Genomic DNA, 22,637 nt, shown 5'->3' with positions numbered 1-22,637 from the left:
ATAATAATAATAATAATAATAATAATAATAATAATAATGTTCTGCACCGTCGTCAAAATGTTCGGAGCGCGCTGGAAATGGGTCCTGGCCGGGTAATGACTACGAATGCAGTCCGGCCGCGGGTTCAGTACCGCCAAGGCACCCAAGATGACAACACGCCGAATCTCTTCAAGGATTTCATCCATATTAAAAGTATTTATAGGAAATAAGGCAAAGATTTAGGGACCCAACAGACCAGGCGGAATACCTGGAGCTAGCCCGGGAAGTACTAAATCGATTGATGGAAATAAAAGATTGAAAAATGGGAGTAAATTTGCGTCAGTTCGCAAATTTTGGCGGATTATATATAAAAAGTTAAGCATTCAATTATAAATTTCAGTATAATACCGTAGCGAAGCACGGGTATCTTGCTAGTTTTATGTATATATACCGCCGCTAAGTTGATTTACCCCCCCCCCCCAAAAGGAAGGCGTGTTTCTTTATGTTTAAAGGAGATTCCAAATACCAATGTTCACGTATCTTCTAAATACCAATTATCACGACCCTAGCATCTTCAGCTTTTGAGATGTGTCCTCATGAAAGGAATTCAACTCCTTTTCATTCCCGCCCCCCAAGATGTTTCCCCCCCCCAAAACGCGTTTTTCTTTGTTTTCAAAGGAGATCCAAATTCCAATTTTTACGTCTGTAACAACTTTAGTTTTTATTAGATCTAAGTATATTCATACAATTAATTCATCAATTCTTTCACTCCCCCCTCCGATTCATTTGATTTTCCGAAAATACGTGTTTCTTTAATTTTAAAGCAGATTCCAAATACCAATTTTCACGCCTGCAATATCTTTCGTTTTTGAGATAATAGTATCTTCATACAGATAATTCAACTAATGTTTCAATCCCTCCCCCCTGTAGTGGATTTCTGAAAACAACATTACGCATTTCTTTATTTTTGAAGGAGATTCCAAATACCAAATTTCAAGTCTGTAACATCTTCAGTTTTTGAGATATCAGCATCCTAATTAATAGAATTCAACCCCACTTTGTCACTTTTACTCCCCCCCCCCAATGTTTTTTCCGAAAACAAAGAATACATGTTTCTCTTTTTTAATAGAGATAAAAAATGCTATTTTACACTTCTGTAACATGTTAAGTTTTTGAGATATACTGTAGAAATGCTCATTTTAAAATTTCACCCCCTTTTTAGTTTCTCTTAAGTGGGGTTTCCAATAACAAATCACCTACCGTATGTTTCTTTACTTTTACAGGAGATTCCAAATACCAATATTTACATCTGCAACATTTCAAGTTTCTGATATATACTGTAGATATAGCCTTTCTAAAAATTAACCCAAATTTGTCACTCCTGTTTAACCCCCATTAATTGGATTTTTTTTTAAAAAAATATACAAGTTTCTTTATTTTTAAAGGAGATCCCAAATACCAATTTTCAGGTCTGTAATATATTCAGTTTCTGAGATATTACATTCAAACATTTTTCACCCTTTCTCACCCCTCCTATTGGGATTTTCCGAAAACAAAAAATACGTGTTTCTTTATTTTTAAAGGAGATTATAAATGCCAATTTTTACATCTGCAAACTTTAAAAGATTCAAGATATAGATACTCATTTTAAAAATTCACCCACCTCTACCCCCCCCCCCGCCCGTTATTTGTATTTTCCAAAAACAAGAAATAATTGTCTCTTTATTTGTAAAGGAGATCCCAAATACTAATTTTCAGGTCTGTTATATCTTCAGTTTCTGAGACATAAGTATCCTCATTAAAGGCATTCAACCCTTCTTTCACCCTTTCTCACGCCTCCTATTGGGATTTTTCGAAAACACAAAAATACGTGTTTCTTGATATTTACATCTGTTAACTTTTAAAGTTTTGATATATATATGCACTCATTTTAAAAATTCACCCCCTTTTTCTCCCCGTTAGCGACGGAATATCCAAAAAACTTCCCTTAGCGGGCACCTACATTGTAATATAAACGTATCCTCAAAATTCCATTTCTTTATGTCCAGTGGTTTTGGTTCGGCGATGATGAATTATAACATCTGCATTTTTTACATTTGTGCAGACAATAGGCACGGCATTTCGTATAGGTTATCCTTCGAACTATCATAAAGGTAATAATTTATATAATTAAATAACACGATACGTCTTTAAATAAACTTTTTAAATAATATTTGTAGTTCAAGAGAATATGGTATTTCACTAGAGAATTACTCAACAGTTGAGAAAACAAAAAATAAGAATCAGCTGTATTCCGATTATTTGTGTTTCCAAGTCTCCGGCGTAGCTACTTTGTACCTAGATACTTTGCACCTTTGATTTTTTATTGAGTAAAATTAATAATTTAATTCCTATATCCTGATAATTGCACTTCGTGTCTCCAACATTGTTTTGACTCCGGTGTAGTTTGACAAAATTTTGAGAAATTTTTGTAGACATTCCCTTTCTTTTTTCAGCACTTAGGGACGGTTTTACACTGACTGACAGAGCAAATGCAACACCAAGAAGGAGTGGTTCGAAAGGGATGAAAGTTGGGGAAAACACAGAGACGGCACGGACGAATAATTGATGTTTATTTCAAATCGATATGCAGGTTACACAATGCGCACGGCATCGACTCAGTAGGATGTAGGACCACCGCGAGCGGCGATGCACGCAGAAACACGTCGAGGTACAGAGTCAATAACAGTGCGGATGGTGTCCTGAGGGATGGTTCTCCATTCTCTGTCAACCATTTGCCACAGTTGGTCGTCCGTACGAGGCTGGGACAGAGTTTGCAAACGGCGTCCAATGAGATCCCACACGTGTTCGATTGGTGAGAGATCCGGAGAGTACGCTGGCCACGGAAGCATCTGTACACCTCGTAGAGCCTGTTGGGAGATGCAAGCAGTGTGTGGGCGGGTATTATCCTGCTGAAACAGAGCATTGGGCAGCCCCTGAAGGTACGGGAGTGCCACCGGCCGCAGCACATGCTGCACGTAGCGGTGGGCATTTAACGTGCCTTGAATACGCACTAGAGGTGACGTGGAATCATACGCAATAGCGCCCCAAACCATGATGCCGCGTTGTCTAGCGGTAGGGCGCTCCACAGTTACTGCCGGATTTGACCTTTCTCTACGCCGACGCCACACTCGTCTGCGGTGACTATCACTGACAGAACAGAAGCGTGACTCATCGGAGAACACGACGTTCCGCCATTCCCTCATCCAAGTCGCTCTAGCCCGGCACCATGCCAGGCGTGCACGTCTATGCTGTGGAGTCAATGGTAGTCTTCTGAGCGGACGCCGGGAGTGCAGGCCTCCTTCAACCAATCGACGGGAAATTGTTCTGGTCGATATTGGAACAGCCAGGGTGTCTTGCACAGGCTGAAGAATGGCGGTTGACGTGGCGTGCGGGGCTGCCACCGCTTGGCGGCGGATGCGCCGATCCTCGCGTGCCGACGTCACTCGGGCTGCGCCTGGACCCCTCGCACGTGCCACATGTCCCTGCGCCAATCATCTTCGCCACAGGCGCTGCACCGTGGACACATCCCTATGGGTATCGGCTGCGATTTGACGAAGCGACCAACCTGCCCTTCTCAGCCCGATCACCATACCCCTCGTAAAGTCGTCTGTCTGCTGGAAATGCCTCCGTTGACGGCGGCCTGGCATTCTTAGCTATACACGTGTCCTGTGGCACACGACAATACGTTCTACAATTACTGTCGGCTGAGAAATCACGGTACGAAGTGGGCCATTCGCCAACGCCGTGTCCCATTTATCGTTCGCTACGTGCGCAGTACAGCGGCACATTTCACATCATGAGCATACCTCAGTGAAGTCAGTCTACCCTGCAATTGGCATAAAGTTCTGACCACTCCTTCTTGGTGTTGCATTTGCTCTGTCAGTCAGTGTAATTTCCATCCCTTGTAGTAGGAAAATAATAATGTCTTATTTATGTAAACTTGTTGAAATTAGGCCTAGATAATTTTTAGTGCAGTTTAGAATTGTAGAGTAGTTATTAGGCCTATTTACGGTAGTATCTTGCTGGCATTCTTTACTGTTGTATAATATTCTAGTAAGTTTTCTTCCTTTCGATATTCAGTACTCTAATTAACGGCAGTCTTCATTCCCATTATAACATAGTAGGGTAAAATATCAATATAAATTATAATAATTTGTCTACGTATTTAACTTTTTTTTTTTACCAAGCGAGTTGGCTACGTGGGCTGGGGCACGCAGCTGTGAGCTTGCATTCAGGAGATAGTGGGTTCGAACCACACTGTCGGCATCCCTGAAAATGGTTTTCTGTGGTTTTCCATTTTCACACCAGGCAAATGTTGGGGGACTGTACCTTAAGGCCACGGATGCTTCCTTTCCAGTCCTAGCCCTTTTCTGTATCATCGTCGCCGTATGACCTAGCTGTGTCGGTGCGACATAAAGCCAATTTTAAAAAAGCTTTATTGTGTTATTCTTCCGAATTTCAACTTTTAATGGCAATTTTCATTTCTGTTTGGGCATAGTCTTTTTTTTTTTTTGCTAGTTGCTTTACGTCGCACCGACACAGATAGGTCTTATGGCGACGATGGGGCAGGAAAGGGCTAGGAGTGGGAAGGAAGCGGCCGTGGCCTTAATTAAGGTACAGCCCCAGCATTTGCCTGGTGTGAAAATGGGAAACCACGGAAAACCATTTTCAGGGCTGCCGACAGTGGGGTTCGAACCTACTATCTTCCGAATAATGGATACTGGCCGCACTTAAGCGACTGCAGCTATCGAGCTCGGTAGGCATAGTAATTAGGATATCATAGTGAAGTTATTTTTATTAGAAATTAGCATTCATATTTTATCACTGGAAAATATTTGTGTAGTAGGGGAAATATCTCTGTAGACATTTAGCTCTTACCAGAACTCTATTGTTGTAATTAGGATAGGCTTAACTGCAGTTTAAAACTGTAGCATAACTTTTCTTATTAGACAATGTCTTGCTTGCTTTTTCAGTCTGCAAGTAGTTGTAATAATAATCTGTCCATAACTGTACATATTTAGTGTAGTTAAACAGTTCTACAAGTTAGCCTCTTATTCCAAATATATATATATATATAAAATAACATGTCCTGGTTGACTGGCTGGCTGTGAAATCTTGAGGATACATTTATATTACAATGTAGGTGCTCGCTAAGGGAGAATTTTTGGATATTCCGTCGCTAAGGGGAAGAAAAGGGGGTGAATTTTTAAAATGAGTGTATCTATTTCTCAAGACTTCAAAAGTTAACACATGTAAAAATTGATATTTAAAATCACCTTTAAAAATCAAGAAACACATACTTTTTGGGTTTTGGAAAATTCCAATAGGAGGGGTGAAAAAGGGTAAAAAAGTGGTTGAATGCCTTTAATGAGGATACTTATATCTCAGAAACTGAATACATTACAGACCTGATAATTGGTATTTGGGATCTCCTATAAAGATAAAGAAACACGTATGTTTTGTTTTCGGAAAATCCAATTAATGGGGGCGGAAAAGGGGGGTGAATTTTGAAAATGAATGTATCTATATCTCAAAACTTTAAAAGTGTACAGATGTAAAAATTGGTATTTAGAATCTCCTTTAGAAATAAAGAAACACGACTTTTTTTCGGGAAATCCCAATGGGAGGGGTGAAAAAGGGTGAAAAATAGGTTGAATGCCTTTAATGAGGATACTTATATCTCAGAAACTGAATATATTACAGACCTGATAATTGGTATTTGGGAGCTCCTATAAAGGTAAAGAAACACGCATTTTTTGTTTTCGGAAAATCCAATTAATGGAGGCTGAAAGGGGGGGGGGGTGAATTTTAAAAATGAATGTATCTATATCTCAAAACTTTAAAAGTTTACAGATGTAAAAATTGGTATTTAGAATCTCCTTTAGAAATAAAGAAACACGAACTTTTTGTTTTCGGAAAATCCCAATGGGAGGGGTGAAAAATGGGTTGAATTCCTTTAATGAGGATACTTATATCTCAGAAACTCAAGATTACAGACCTGAACATTGGTATTTGGGATCTCCTTTCAAAATAAAGAAACACGTATTTTTTTGTTTTTGGAAAGTCCAATTAATGGGGGTTAAACAGGAGTGACAAACTGTGGTGAATTTTTAGAAAGACTATATCTACAGTATATCTCAGAAACGTAAAATGTTACAGACGTAAAAATTGGTATTTGGAATCTCCTGTGAAAGTAAAGAAACATAGGTGATTTGCTATTGGAAACTCCACTTAAGGGGAACTAAAAAAGGGGGAGAAATTAAAAATGAGCATTTGTACAGTATATCTCAAAATCTTAACATGTTACCGAAGAGAAACATGACATTTTTTATCAGCATTAAAAATAAAGAAATATGTATTTTTTGTTTATTGAAAAACCACTTGGGTGGGGGTAAAAGTGACAGAAAATGGGGTTGAATTCTTTTAATTAGGATGCTGATATCTCAGAAACTGAAGATGTTACAGACGTGAAATTTGGTATTTGGAATCGCCTTTAAAAATAAAGAAATACGTATTTTTGTTTTCGGAAATCCACTTAAAGGTGGGGGGGGGGGATTGAAATATTAGTTGAATTATTTGTATGAAGTTGCTATTATCTCAAAAACGAAAGATTTTTCAGACGAAAAATTGGTATTTGGAATCTGCTTTAAAAGTAAAGAAACACGTATTCTCGGAATATCCAATGATGGGCGGGGGGTGAAAGAATTGAAAACTTAATTGAATTTGTCATATGAGGATACTGACATGTAATAAAACTAAAGTTGTTACAGACGTGAAAATTGGTATTTGGATCTCGTTTAAAAACAAAGAGAAACGACTTTTGTATTTGGGATCTCCTTTAAAAATAAAGAAACGCGTACATTTTGGGGAGCGGGGGTGAAAAGAAGTTGAATTTCTTTTATGAGGACACATATCTCAAACACTGAAGATGTTTGAGTCGTGATAATTGGTATTTAGAAGATCCTTTACTATTAAAGAAACAAGTATCTTTTGCCGGAAAATCCACTTAAATGGGGGGGGGGGGTAGTGAAAGGAAGTGAAAATGTTAATTCTTTTTATGGGGATACTTATATCTCACAACTGAAGGTTACAGATGTGAACATTGGTATTTGGAATCTCCTTTAAAGATAAGGAACACGTCTTTTTTTTGGGGGGGGGGGGTTTATCAACTTAACGGTGGTGGGGTGAAAAATGAGTTGAGACCAATTGATTTTACTCTTCATAATGTACATATTCTGATCATAAACCGATCATTTTAAATCTTTCCTGGGTTCGTTTTCAAGAGCCATCTTTTCCTCTGGAGAACTTAAAGTTAGATTACAGTAGATTCTCCTGGCATATAAATAAAAATTTTAACACATTTGAGATAAACTATAGGAATGAAATTGACCGTGCAATTGTTCACCTCTATAATAAGGTCAATAATGCACGGAAGTATATCATTCGTATCGCCAGAAATCCTGCGCACTTGCCTATGTGCGACAATGGTGCTGGTCACATTGTCAGCAATGACAATGGCAGCAGATGTAATTTACCGCCAAGTAGCGGTCTTGCATCTTAATGTGGGGTCCAGAACATCAATAATAATAATAATAATAATAATAATAATAATAATAATAATAATAACCTAAATTAAACTAATATCACCCACCCTAATAATAATGTTCTGGACCGTCGTCAAAATGTGCGGACCGTGCTGGAAACGGGTCCTGGCCGGGTAATGACTACGATTGCAGTCCGGCCGCGGGTTCAGTGCTGCCAAGGCAGCCAAGACGACACCACGCCGGATCTCCTCAAGGATTTGATCTATATTAAAAATGCTTATAGGAAAAGATGGCAAAGAATTAGGGACCCAACTGACCGGGTGGAATACCTGGATGTAGCCCGGGAAGTACGAAATAGATTGCTGGAAAGAAAGATTGAAAAATGGGAGAAACTTTGCCATAAACTCTCCGAAAACAAGTCAGATCAAGAATTTAGGCAGATTCTCTCGGAAAACGAGTAGGTAAGGGTTATTCTGCCCGAAGGCAGGTCCGAACCTCCACAGAGGTGTTCCTGAGCCGGAGTTTATGTGCGGTAGGGTGGCCAGTTCCTTTCCGCTCCTCCATTCCCTTACCCCCACCAACAGCGCGTGGCAACCCATCCAACTCCTGACCACGCCCAATGTTGCTTAACTTCGGTGATCTCACGGGATCCGGTGTTTCAATACGGCTACGGCCATTGGCAGAAAACGAGTAAGATCGCAAATTTCGGTGGATTACATATAAAACGTTGAGCATTCAATTATAAATTTCATTATAATACCGTAGCGAAGCATGGGTATCTTGCTAGTATTGTATAATTCAGGATATGTTGAACTAGGATAATTGTAGTGTAGTTATTCTATCACTTGGTTTCTTGATTACATTCTTGTCGTAAAATCCTTCTGAAGTTTAGTATGCATTATTTCTTCCTGCAGTCATATGTACAAACTTCTATTCATAGAATATGCTATTTATTTCTGTTGATATTCCCATATTATTTCACGTTTCTTTGAAGAGATAAAAGAATGGCTGAAGGAGCAGGTATGAGGACTGTGGGTGTGAATGTGAACTGAGGAAGATGTGGGAAGAGAGAGTGGGTTTGAGGGAGATAATTGGACTTGTAACGGAGGACAGTAATCAAGATACTGGCAGGTTCAATCCTGGCTCAGTTTGGTGGTATTTGAAGGTGCTTAAATACTTCAGCCTTGCATCGGTAGTTTTACCAGTACGTAAAAGATCTGTGGGAGTAAATTCTGTCACCTAGGCGTCTCCGAAAACGTAAAACTAGTTAGTGGGATGTAAAGCCAATAACATATTATTATTATTGAATCAAGATAGGTTTCTCTCAATCAGTGTATAGGATACAGTAGGTAAGCAAGAGAGAGGGAAGGAAGGGGAGAAGTTGTGGAAGACAGGTGGGCTAATGTTATGAGGTCAAGGAAAACAACGGCTGGGGGTTATCCTCAGTAGTGAGCCCAGGAGATGTATCGGCATGGAATTGGTATGAGTCACTACAGGTAGATCAGCAGAGGGAAGATGGTGATCAGGGAAGTGTTACATGGGGGGGGGGGGGAGGAAATGTAGAGTAGAGGATAGGAAGAAGGACGTGGAACAGGGTAGTGAGAGGAAGTGGGTTCTGCAGGCATCAGGGAAGTTAAGGCAGACCAGGAGAAGAGGGGATCACATGAGGAGCGTGGGGTTGAGGCTCTGGTCATGGGTGCCTCACTTGTCAGGCATGTGGGGAAAGTGTGTGGAAGAAAGGGAACCAGAGTAGAGTGTTATCCAGGGATTAGGTTAAGAATGATGTAGAGTAAAATAGAAGGGAGGGATGAGGGTAAGTTGTAGGTTGTAATTTTCCATGTTTGTACCCATAATGTAAGGCAAAGAGGAATGGGTACTAATGTAGTTGGGGATATGTGGGATCTGGTTACAGCAGCACAGAAGAGCTTTAAGGAAGCAGAGATTGTTATCAGTGGGATACCGTTTATGAGGGATACTGATTAGAGGGTAATTGGGATTTAAATGAGACTGTGGAATGGGTGTGGATTGGGTGTGAGATTTGTATATCCTAATGGGTGGGTAAGAGATCTACGCTCCGATGGCCTTGAACCGCAGTGCTACATATGAGTTAGTTTAGAGTGTTATAGGGCGGTACATTCAGGGAAATGGAGTAGACTAAGGAGCGGTGATTGGGGTACAAAGATCTGGAAGTCAAGTAGAGATGACATAAAAATGTTAGTGTTGAACTCTAGAAGTATTGTAAGTAAAGGAATAGAGTTAAGTAATTTAATAGATATATACTTACCAGATATTGTAATAGGAGTTGATAGTGGCTTAGAAATGATGAAATGGATGCAGAAATTTCCTTACAGAGCTGGGGTGTTTATTGTAAAGACAGGATAGGAATAGTAGGAGAGGGAGTATTCATTCTGGTGAAAGAAGAATTTGTACCGTAACCTATAAAAAAGTTAAAGATGACAAACATGAAATTCTAGGTGTAAGGCTCATCTCTAAAGATAATAGGCAGCTTGAAGTGTTTGGAGTGTATAGACCAGGAAAGGGTAACACAGATGTTGATTCGGGATTATTTGATTAAATAATCAGCTACCGTATATGGGAAATGATACGGAAAAGAACGTGATTGTAGCAGGTGATCTAAATTTACCAAATGTCAATTGGGATGGTAATGCCAATAACAGGAAGCATGACCAACAAATGGCAAATAGGTTAATCCGGGAAGGTCAGCTGAATTAGAAAGTGATGGAACCGACTTGAGGGTGGAATATTCTGGACGTGGTGCTAGTAAAGCCAGATGAGCAGTATAGAGAAACAGAAGTAAGAGATGGTATTAATGATCATGAAGCTGTTTTTGTCTTAGAATAAAACACTTTCCAATTTTAAAAAGGTGCCAGACGTATGGATAAAATTAGGCTAAAATATGTTCAGCTCTGCTGTATGTGTTGCCTTATGTTAAAATTAAATCATGTTGTCCTGTGACGTCCATAAAATTTGAGTGACTGGGTTCAAAGTAGTGGCTCCTTTCCCATTTGCAGCTGTGCAGTGATGTTATATTTATCTGTGGAAGATAAGATTGAGCTATGAGTGATATTTATGTTGGAGGAATGTCTAAGGGTTGTGTGTGCTAATTTGAATATGTACTTACTGTTGTTGCTGTGGCTGAGATGTGTTTGATATGTGAGCTTGTTGTGTACTCCTTCGTGTTCTTCTTGGGCTCATACTAGCTGCTGTGAGGGGAAGGGAAGGAGGGGTAGAGAGAGTTGCTGTTGTGGGGGTGGAGCTGGGTGTGTTGTTTGATGTTTTTCTGTCACGTGTCGCGTTCTGTTTATCGATTATCTTAAGGTAAGAGTTACATTCTCTGTATATACATGAAGACAAAATCTTTTACTTATGCAATTTTACAAGCAAACCATATCATTTAAACTCCAGGAACAGCAGCTGAGTGTACAACTGTGTAAATAAGACTTGAACATGGGAGTCAGCCGATGAATTGAACAACAAGCAAGACACGAACGTTCATGTGCATGAAGTGCTCCTATATATTGTATTCATCTTGTACATATATATATAAGTTAGTTTTAAGTAGAGACGTGTTCTATCAACTAATTTTAAGACCTTAAACATACTATTTTAGACATACAATTGCATTGTTGCACATAGTGACATATACGCCAGTTCACGTTACGGCATGCCCCATTTGGATGTGACCAAATGTTTATTATCGTATGGCATTCCTTTGGCAATACAATCTTAATCATAGCTTCATCACATAGATATGTATGCATGGTTCAGCTGAAGATGACCTTATGTAAGGGGTCGAAACCGGTCCTGTAGCATAAGTGCAATAAACAAGTATTGATAGGTGGAAATCCTTTCCTATTTCTAATTGTGTAATTCGTCAATACGGAAATGAAGATTATAGATTACGACACAATAGAAAGGTGAGTTTCTGTTATTAGTGCGGATATATTAAATAATTTACAAAAAAATCTAAGCGAGTGCTCAGTGGTAAGTCTGGCTCTGGACGAGTCTACTGATATCAAAGATAAACCACAACTAGCCATATTTGTGAGGTTTGTGTCAAAGGACTTACAGGTGGTGGAAGAACTTTTAGTCCTGGTTACGTTGAAGGATACTGCTCGTCGTTGTGACATTAAAGAAACCCTGAATGGTGTTTTACAGAAAAACTCAGTGCCTATCGGTATTATTGTCAGCATTGCTACCGATTGTGCACCATCTATGACTCTCATGAAAGAAGGGCTTATTGGGCTTTTAAATGCTGACAGCAAAATATTTTCAGTACCCGCATATTATGCAGGTAGTTCTAAAAATTGTGAACTGTATTCGCTCATGTGCCAAAACACACTGACAGTTCAAATCTTTTATAGAAGATATGTCCCACTCGTTGGCTGAATGTTCAGCATACTGGCCTTCGGTTCAGAGGGTCCTGTGTTTGATTCCCGGCCGGGTCGGGTATTTTAACCTTAATTGGTTAATTCCTATGGCACAGGGGCTGGGTGTATGTGTTGTCTTCATCATCATTTCATCCTCATCACGACGCGCAGGTCGCCTACGGGAGTCAAATAGAAAGACCTGCACCTGGCGAGCCGAACCCTTCCTGGGATATCCCGGCACTGAAAGCTATACGATATTCCATAGAAGATATGAACAATGATGAGCTTCCTGATGATGTATCTTGGTACTGCTTAGTAAGATGGCTATCAGTAAGCAATGTTCTTAGCCAATTTTTTGAATTACTTGATCCAATCAAACAGTTTATGAAAGAAAAAGGAAAATCATTCCCTGAACTTAATGACCTCCAGTGGTTGTTAGATTTGGCTTTTTTTTACAGATGTGGTCCAGTATTGAAAAACGCTAAACATATCTTTACAAGAAAGAGAAAAACTTATTTCTGATTTGGCCCAGACTGTATTTAGCTTTCGTAGCAAGTTAAAGCTTTTTGGGAAAGACCTTCAGACTTAAACATTTTCTCACTTCAGATGTTTGAAGAAAATTACTGAAAGCCTTCCTGACGTTCAGGTGGAAATTGAAGATTACTGCTGAAGAAATCAATGGTAGATTTAATCATTTGAGATCACTTAAACCTTCATTTTCATTCCTGCAAAATCCTTTTTCTGTTGATGTTGTGGGCGATGGCTGTCCTGTTTCATCACCAATATCAAACGATTCAGCAGCGGTAGGGTTGGAGCTACTAGACCTGTGAGAGGACGAAGGACTAAAAGGACTCAAAGTGGCGTTTCTACCATAGAATTTTGGAAGAATGTTTCTGAAGAAAAATACCCACTAACAAAAGAGTGTGCCAAGAGACTTATCTCAATCTTTGGGACTACTTACATGTGTGTGAATCACCGTAAAAAACGCTTAAATTCATTAAATCTAAATATCGATCTGAACTAACTGATGAACATTTAAGTGTACTTATGCAAACTGCGCTTACCAATTATCAGCCAGATTTCAAAAAACTAACAGAAAAAATGAACACTCGAAAAAGCACTTCTCAAAAGTAAAATCTCATTCCTTGATGTGTACCTGAACAATAATGTTCTGTGTAGTGTAGAAAATAAATGTTCCTTCATTTGTTATGAAATGAAAAACGTGTCTTCATTTTATAAACCATTTTCTAAACATGCTCCCAATTTTGTCTCCTAAATTTGCAGCCGCCAGAATTAAGGTTAGTGGACACCCCTGTGCTATATTATAACAGAGAAGTGAAGAGACTAAAAAGGAGGTGCAGGTTGGAAAGAAATAGAGTTAGAACTGGTTGTGGAAGTAAGGAGAAATTGAAGAAACTTACTAGGAAATTAAATCTAGCGGAGAAGTCGGCTAAGAATAACATGATGGCAAGCATAATTGTCAGTCTTACAAGTTTTAGTGAAATATGGAAGGGTATGTATAGGTACTTTCAGACAGAAACAGGTTCCAAGAAGGAGATTCCAGGAATCATTAATGGACCAGCTGAGTGTGTGTGTTAGGATCTGCAGAAAGCAGAAGTATTCAGTCAGCAGTATGTAAAGGTTGTTGGTTACAAGAGTAAGGTCCAGATAGAAGAGGTGACTAATACTAACGAAGTATTGAAAATTACCTACCATGAAAAGGCATTTACAATAAGATACAAAGTTGAAAACTCAAAAAGCAGCTGGAATTGATAAGATTTCTGGGGATATACTAAAGATAATGGGTTGGAATATAATACCATATCTGAAGTACTTATTTGATTACTGTTTGCATGAAGGAACTATACCGAATGAATGGAGAGTTGTTATAGTAACCCCAGTGTATAAAGGAAAGGGTAATAAACATAAAGCCGAAAAATACAGGTCAGTCAGTTTGACATACGTTACGTATAAGTTTTGGGAATGCATTATTTCCGATTATATTAGACATGTTTGCAAAATTAATAACTGGTTCGATAGAAGGCAGTTTGGGTTTAGGAAAGTTATTCCACTGAAGCTCAACTTGTTGTATTCTGGCAAGATATAGCAGATATCCTAGATTCGGGAGGTCAAATGAACTGTGGTGCAGTTGACCTATCTAAGGCATTTGACAGGGTTGATCATGGGGGACTACCAGGAAAAATGAGTGCAATTGGACGCGTCAAAAGAGTGGTTGAATGGGTGGCTATATTTCTAGAAAATAGAACTCAAGAGAATTAGAGTAGGTGAAGCATTATCTGATCCTCTAATCATTAAGAACGGAATTCTTCAAGGCAGTATTATTGGACCTTTGTTTTCTTATATATGTAAATGATATTAGTAAAGAACTGGAATCAGAGGTAAGGCTTTTTGCAGATGTTGTTCTACTGTATAGAGTAATAAATAATTTACAAGATTGTGAGCAACTGCAAAAAGACCTCAAGAATGTTGTGAGATGGACAGCAGGCATTAATATGATGATAAACAGGGTTAAAAGTCAGGTTGTGAGTTACACTAATACTAAATGTCCTCTCAGTTTTAATTACTGCATTGATGGGGGGAAAGTTCCTTGTGGGGATCACTTTAAGTACATAGGTGTTAATATGATGAAAGACCTTGATTCGGGTAATAACGTAAACGGTATTGTAAATAAGGGTACAGATCTCTTTACGTGGTTATGGGCATATTGAGGGGTTGTAGTAGGGATGTAAAGGAGAGGGCATGTAAGTCTGGTAAGACCCCAACTAGAGTATGGTTCCAGTGTATGGGACCCTCACCAGGATTCCTTAATTCGAGAACTGGAAAAAATCCAAAGAAAAGCAGCTCAATTTGTTCTGGGTGATTTCCGACAAAAAGTAAAAGGTAGCATTGCAAAAATGTTGCAAGGTTTGGGCTCGAAAGACTTGGGAGAAAGGAGACGAGCAGCTCCACAAAGTGGTATGTTCCGAGCTGTCAATGGAGAGATGGTGTGGAATGACATTAGTGTATGAATAAGTTTAAGTGGTGTTTTTAAAAGTAGGAAAGATCACAATATGTAGATAAATTTGGAATTCAAGAGGACAAATTGGGGCAAATATTAGTTTATAGGAAGAGGAGTTAGGGATTGGAATAATTTACCAAGGGAGATGTTCAATAAATTTCCAAATTCTTTGCAATTATTTAAGAAAAATCTAGGTAAGATTGGGAATCTGCCACTTGGGCGACTGCCTTAAATGCAGATCAGTGGTGATTGATTGATTGATTGATTGATTGATTGATTGATTGATTGATTGATTGATTGATTGATTGATTGATTGATTGATTGATTGATTGATTGATTGATTGATTGATATTTAGGTAAGGGGTCATAATGGGAAGGCGATTGTGAAAAGTTTCTAACAGGTGTTAAAAAGGGAAGGGCGAAGTGTAGGGTAGGAATGTTCATCTTTTGAGCACTATTGCTTGCAACAAGTTTTCTTTTGAACACTTAAATGAGCAAATGATATGTGTAGATTTAGTAGTTGGAGGAATTAGGATGAGAATTGAATTTGGCAAGTTTTATGAAACACTGAGCAATGTACAGTAGTCAGGGTCAACAGCAAGTTTGCTCATAGGTGATTTTAATGCTAGAATTGGAAATAGAACTGATGGATATGAGTTGGTGATGGGTAAATGTGGAAAATATATGGAATCTAATAGGAATAGGAAGTGCCTGCTGGACTTCTGTGCTTTTTTTTTTTTTTTGCTAGGGGCTTTACGTCGCACCGACACGGATAGGTCTTATGGCGACGATGGGATAGGAAAGGCCTAGGAGTTGGAAGGAAGCGGCCTTGGCCTTAATTAAGGTACAACCCCAGCATTTGCCTGGTGTGAAAATGGGAAACCACGAAAAACCATCTTCAGGGCTGCCGATAGTGGGATTCGAACCTACTATCTCCCGGATGCAAGCTCACAGCCGCGCGCCTCTATGCGCACAGCCAAATTGCCCGGTTTCTGTGCTATTGTAGGATAGAAATTCATTCTTCAAGCATAAGACTATTCGCCACTACATATGGGGATGATAGGGGCACCAGATCCATAATAATCTATATGAAAACCAAATTTGAATTAAAGAGATCTGTTAGGAATGTTGGGAGTATTCCAGGGATTATTCAGTGATACAGACCTCTATCTACACTGCAATTCAACTTCCTGTCACTAAGCCTAGGGTAGAGAAAGTTAGGGAAAGTGAAATCTGTCTGCAGACAAATAAGATAGAGAATCTCCAGGATGAGAAAATTGGACAGAAGTATATGGATAGGATTAGCGTAAACAATAGACAGTAAGCAGGTTCTGAATATAGGAAGAGAATGGATGGCATACAGGGATGCTATAGTAGAAACAGGAAGGGAATGCAAACATCTTGGTAGAATGATAAGGTCATTGCAGCTTGTAAATATAAAAAGAGTGTGTATCAGAAATGACTCCAAACAAGGATTGATGCAGATAGGAAATTTTATGTAGGTGAAAGAAACAGAGCAAAATAAATCCTTGTAGAAACCGAGAAGAAATCTTGGTAAGATTTCGGTAATAACTTTGAAGCGGTTGGTTAAGCAGCAGACAAACCTTTCTGGACAGTAATAAAGAATCTTAGAAAGAGAGGGAAAAGGGAAATTAATATTGTTTTCTGTAAATCAGGTGAACTCACAATAGTTCCCGAGGAAACGCTGGACAAATGGGAGGAATATTTTGAAAATCCTCTCAACGTAAAAGGAAATCTTTCTGTTGAAGTTGTTTATAACCGAGTTCATGGGGAAGAAGACAATGATGGCAGTGAAATTACACTAGGGCCCGGTTTCATCAACACATGTTAAATATATACTAACAAGTAGTTAGTTAATATGGAGTTAGATATTTAACATCTTGTTAGGTTTCTTGCGTTTCATCAAACTTTTCTTGTGAAATGTTAACTAATCGACTGTTAACTCTCCCAATATTGCGAACTGGTGCGAATCAAGGAGGCAGTGGTAGGAACATGCTGTTTTACAGCGCGCTCCGATGCGCTTTTCTTTGAGCACAGCTGTAAAATATGGCGCGTGAAGTGAAACGGAATCGTAGTTCTAATTTTTCCTCCTTCGAAAAAGAGTTGTTAATTGAATTAGTTAGTAAATATATATAAGTTATTGAGTGCAAGCGCACAGATGGCTTGACGATAAAAGAAAAGGACGAGGCGCGGGAAAAGTCCGCAAGGGTTTCAATGGGGTAAACAGATACTTTTTTAGCGGGTATCCGCTGTCACCTAACAAAATCACTTCGTTAATTGTCCCACTTCAAACTGTGCTCCGATATGGGAGTTATTAAATATTGTATTGTCGTGTGCAGAACCAGACCACCTAGCAAGTATATCCCTGATTTGGAGGTTAGGCTCACTAACCTGAACATTAACATTAACAGAGAAATATCCCTTTGATTACAATATATTTCGGCCCAATTGCCTCCAGGTGATTGGATTCTTACATGTGTGCAATCTATTACACGTAGAACAAACACCAGGCTTATTTCGTAGAAGTCGCGGATAATTTGCTGACGCTCTTCTACTGAATGGAATGTTATATACCTCCTTCTCATGGATGCTATTGCTGCAGACACTCGACAAACAACTCTATTAACAGTGGCTTTAGAAATTCCAGCATTGTCTCCGGCCATTATGTGAAAATAACCAGTAGCAAAAACTCGTAATATTATCAGTACCTGCAACATTGGAGAAAGACGTAAGTTTCTCTTCGTAGGATATTCCAACCTCACTTGAATTTCGTCAACAACCTTAGCAACGACTGTTTTCGATAACCTGTATCTATGAAGAAATTTTGGATCCGTCAAATTTTCAAAGTCATTACGTCGCTGAACTCTTCTTCGATCAGGATTGTTTTGTAAAAGATCTAAAGAGAGCAATTCCGCCTCGAAAGCGAGATTCACAGCAGCCATTTTGGAACAGGTTGCTAAATGCTAATGTTAGCCATTTAACATAGGAAATGGCCGATGTTAACTTTAATACACAGTTTAACATTTGTTAATGTTAACATTTGTTGATGAAACGCAAATTTTCTTAAATAGTATGTTAAAATGATTTAACACCTTGTTAAGTACTAACATGTGTTGATGAAACCGGGCCTAGAGAGAGTGTAAAGTATGATAAATAAACTACATTGTGGTAAGGCAGCAGGAATAGATTCGATCCGAAATGGTGAAATACAGTGGGATGGCAGGGATGAAATGACTTCATAAAATAATAAGATGAGCATGGAATGTTAGTAAGGTACCTTCTATCGAGCTCGATAGCTGCCGTCGCTTAAGTGTGGCCAGTATCCGGTATTCGGGAGTTAGTGGGATCGAACCCCACTTTCGGCAGCCCTGAAGATGGTTTTCTGTGGTTTCCCATTTTCACACCAGGCAAATGCTGGGACTGTACCTTAATTAAGGCCGCAGCTGCTTCCTTCCCACTCCTAGCCCTTTCCTATCCCATCATCGCCATAAGACCTATCAGTGTTGGTGTGACATGAAGCAACTTGTAAAAAAAAAAGTAAGGTACCTTCTGAATGGATGAAAGCAGTAATTGCACCTGTTTATAAGCAAGGGAACAGGCAGGTATTTCATTGATCAGTGTGCCAGGCAATACATCCACTGGCATTTGGGAAAAGAGGGTTGAGATTAATTTGGATGAAAACCAGTGTGGTTTTAGACCACAGCAGGGCTGTCGGGACCAGATTTTCAGTATGCACCAAACAATTGAAAAGTGCTGAGAGAAGAAGAGATGTTTATATGTATGTTTCATACATCTAGATATATTACAAAATTACTGGGGGAAGAGATGTCAGCTGCACTGAGGGATTGTGGGATTAAGGGTTGATTATTACAGGCATTGAGAAAGCATTCATGATGACAGTTGTGCTGCAGTGAGAATTGACTGTAGAATGGATGGGTTCTTGGTTCAACATACTTACGGGGGTTATACAAGGCTGTAATCTTTCACCTTAGTTGTTCATAGTTTACATGGATCATCCACTGAAAGGTATAAAATGCCCTGTAGGGATTTAGTTAGATGGAAATGTAGTAAGCAGTTTAGCTTATGCTGACAACTTGGTTGTAATGGTAGACTGTGCTGCAGGCTTGCAGATTTGCTAGGAGAATAATTATTCAGTTATAATTTAATCTGTCATGGTTGGCAAGAGAAGTAGAGGGAGACCAAGGCAATAATGGTCTGACTCACTTTCTAGTGACTTAAAGTTAACGGGTGTGGAACTCACCGAAGTGTTTGATTGTTTGATAGACTAACATTCTTCTGATGTCAGGCTTCTTAAGAACATTGAAAGATATCTGAAAGTTGTCTTCCTACCTTGTTCAGTGCTATTACCATGACATAAATTTCGTAATTGCCCCTGTCCGTGAATACGAGGCACTGTATACAACAGAATAACTTTGACTTTTTAAGTTAATACTGACTGCTTACAGAAGAGGTTCTCCTATATGTCACCAGATGGTGTCGTGGGTAAAATGACGGCACTTGGTGGGTAGTTTGTAACTATTTATGCCACACTAGGCAGATGATATTCAAGGTCTTTAGGTATTTTCAGGTAAAATTACCAGGGTTTCGCCCCACTGTGCCAGTGGGCTCGTTAGCATTTGGATTGCCACAACTATGTAAGATGCTGGCAGCTAGTGGGCTGTTGAGACACCAATTCAAGCCTCCATTGTAGGACAGTGCAGTGACAGAGTGCTAGGAGAGGTATGTACCTCCACTGGTCCTGAACTTCATGTATGATATTTTACAGAAATAATGAAATAAGGTCACCTAAACTCACAATTGCAAACAGCTGCTACTGTAAGACCAGATTTTTCCAAACTAAATCCATGCTTGAAGAAAAGAATTTCAGTGAACCTGTGTCAAAGGCATGGTTGTGTTTCAAACTGTTCTTCCTCTTGAAGCAAAAATATACCTGTCATTGTTGGCACAAATGTAGTAATTTTCCATTCGTCAGACAAGGAAATCAATACATCAGTGATAGTTGAACAAAATGATTTGGAATGTTATTATGTAGACTTGTTGAAAATAAACACATGTGAGTGGTTGAAACCTCAACAGTACACTTGGCTCTAGATAATGTGATCACTTTTTGTAGCTGTGCTCTGGAACAGCTCTCAGTTTATTATAATTCTTTTGGGGAAGATGGCCTTTGAGAAAATATTGGAAGGAACAAAATGCTCCAGAGACAGAAGAAACTGATTGACTTATTTTTTAATGAGTTTAATTTATAAATAAAATTCCAAAGTACATGCGATGTATTATTTTATTGTTTATTTATATTTAATCAAACTGATTGAAAGTAACTGTACTAAAATTTTTCACTATATTTATGGCATTAAAATTGCAGCTGTAAAATGGTAATCATAGTAGTTGGAGTACTAGTAGAAAATACACATTAGGTCATTATTTTTACAGTTTAATGGAAAATAGTTATTTTTGCATGTTTTTCTCTACCTCAAAATTCTGATAACATGAAGGATTTTCTTTTTCTGAGAGTAGTTTTAGATATTAAAATGTGACAATGTAGATTTTCAATTCAGTCATTCATTATGTTCATGTATTAGATGTTTACTGACATCCCATTAATCAGTGACAGGTAGTCTGTGGAAGGAACTTGTCGTGCTTATCCTGAGTGATGTGAATTATTTATTTTGACAAATGTTTGAAGATATTTTTCACTGTTTTACTAACATGAAGAGCTGATAATTCATTAAGCCTGCATGACCTCTCCTTGGTGGAAGTTGGAAAAGCACACCTCAGGATTATTCAACTGGTTTTTTTAATCATGAAGTAGCAATGGGTTAATTTATGCTCTGTGTTACTATTTTGATAAAATAAATACTAAGACTATTTTTCAAATCTTTCTACAGGTGCAGGCTGTGTTGAGCCAATTAACATAGAAGTTAAAGCTGATCGTGGAGGTTTAGGTAGAAAAGAAGCGCTCCAAATGGTGGAGGCTGAGAAAATGGCCATAAGAAAGAAAATGGCTAGTCGGCGTAATGAGGTCCTTAATGTTGAAGATTACCAAATGCGTTTATCAAGGGAGAGAGCAGAGAAACAAATTGTTGCAGATCTACGTCGTAGTCAACGAATTTGCTTACAGTTGGATACTGATAAGGTATGTCAGTTTCTAAATTTTACTGATGGTAAGTAATGATCAGTTATAAAGCATAAAAAAAGAAAAGAAAAATATATGCAGAGAACTGAAATATTGAAAATACATTTCATACTTTGCCTGAATGAATATATTGTAATGCAAGATAGATACTACTACTACTACTACTACTACTACTACTACTGCTACTACTCACTTCATAAAGCCCTTGTTCTCACAGACTACTGCATGCATTTTTGTTATCAGGCTCCCAAGGAAACAACTATTTGGCAATTAACACTTATGATTTTGAGTGGTTTATGTATCATCATGTCTCGTCACAGGTCATGACTGTTTTGGAAAGTTGAGTTCATTTTCTGCAGTATTAATGCCATTTCTGCTGTTGCCTACACCCCCACTCTCTCTCTTTCATTACATGCACATGAAGACTTCTGTTATTATTTTTAATGATGGGTGGCACACCATTCACATGAACCTTTTCATGTGTAAATCTTTTCCCGGTATGGGACAAATTATTTCTTTAGGTTCTTAAGTCATCTTTCCAATTCTTATTTTGATAAGTAAAGGTGAAATTGTGCGATTTCTTGTATTCTTTCAGGATTGTGGGCTGCCACCCAATATACAGGATGTATCAAAATTATATGGACAAAAAACATCAGGGATGCTCTTTGTATTATACAAAGAACCTTGGTGCAATCAGATTGGCAGAAAAAAAATTCTCTTTGAGAAAATGAGGTTAATTTGTTACTTCCAGGCACGCAATTCAAATCGACAAACTCGGTGTATCTGCTGTGCTAGAGCGCAGACCGCTGCCTGTCACTGAGCTTCACTGAAGGTAGGGGAAATGGGTGTGTGTGATTGGCAGAGACATAGATAATGCTCCGTGTGAATGCACAAGTTTCTTCTTCGTTTAGCGCAGTTGCTTCCCAGCGCCAGTAGGTGGTATACAATTTGTTCTGTCCATATTGGCTACTAAGTTTGTGGTATAGATTGGTGAGAATGGTGCTGTTCCAGTACAGCAATGAAGAAATGACTGATATGCACCTAGCCTATTACGCAGTGCATTAGTACGTTCTGAAGAAACCATTAGCATTTGAGCCATGTCGTATGTATACTCATGTTCATAAAAACCAGAACATCTTGAAAGACTAGAGATACGAAGTTCATATTCACAGGACATGTGGATTAGTATGTTCTGAAGAAATGATTAGCATTTGAACCATGTCGGCCCTCAGGTTCAAGGTCCACATCGATATCTCGGCACACCACGACCGACTGGTAAAATGTGCCTGCGGCTCTTCTTGTCGCTATAAACCGAAGGTAATGGATCAGTGTGACTTGAGCAGACATCTGGGATGCCCCGCAGACATATGCAAGATCCGTATCATCAAATGAGTGAGTTTCAAAGAGGGCGCATTATTGGCATGAGAGAACGAGATGCATCCATCTGGGAAATTGCTGCTCGTGTGGGACGAAGTGTGTAGGCA

The 22,637-nt window shown here is 38.9% G+C and overlaps 1 protein-coding gene across 1 annotated transcript in view; it reads left to right on the top strand.

Annotated features, from left to right (window-relative positions):
* The window catches only part of LOC136863212 (G patch domain-containing protein 11), a 247,143-nt gene that overhangs the window by 104,967 nt on the left and 119,539 nt on the right, over positions 1 to 22,637 (top strand). The window contains exon 3 of the mRNA XM_067139581.2: positions 20,906 to 21,153. Within this exon, the coding sequence (XP_066995682.1) occupies positions 20,906 to 21,153 (248 nt within the window). The remainder of the gene's footprint in view (positions 1 to 20,905; positions 21,154 to 22,637) is intronic.

The sequence above is a fragment of the Anabrus simplex genome, chromosome 2, assembly GCF_040414725.1.
Source record: "Anabrus simplex isolate iqAnaSimp1 chromosome 2, ASM4041472v1, whole genome shotgun sequence".
In the NCBI taxonomy this organism is placed as follows: domain Eukaryota; kingdom Metazoa; phylum Arthropoda; class Insecta; order Orthoptera; family Tettigoniidae; genus Anabrus; species Anabrus simplex.
The sequence above is the reverse complement of the archived record's forward strand: the minus strand, read 5'-3'. Positions and strand labels throughout refer to the sequence as shown.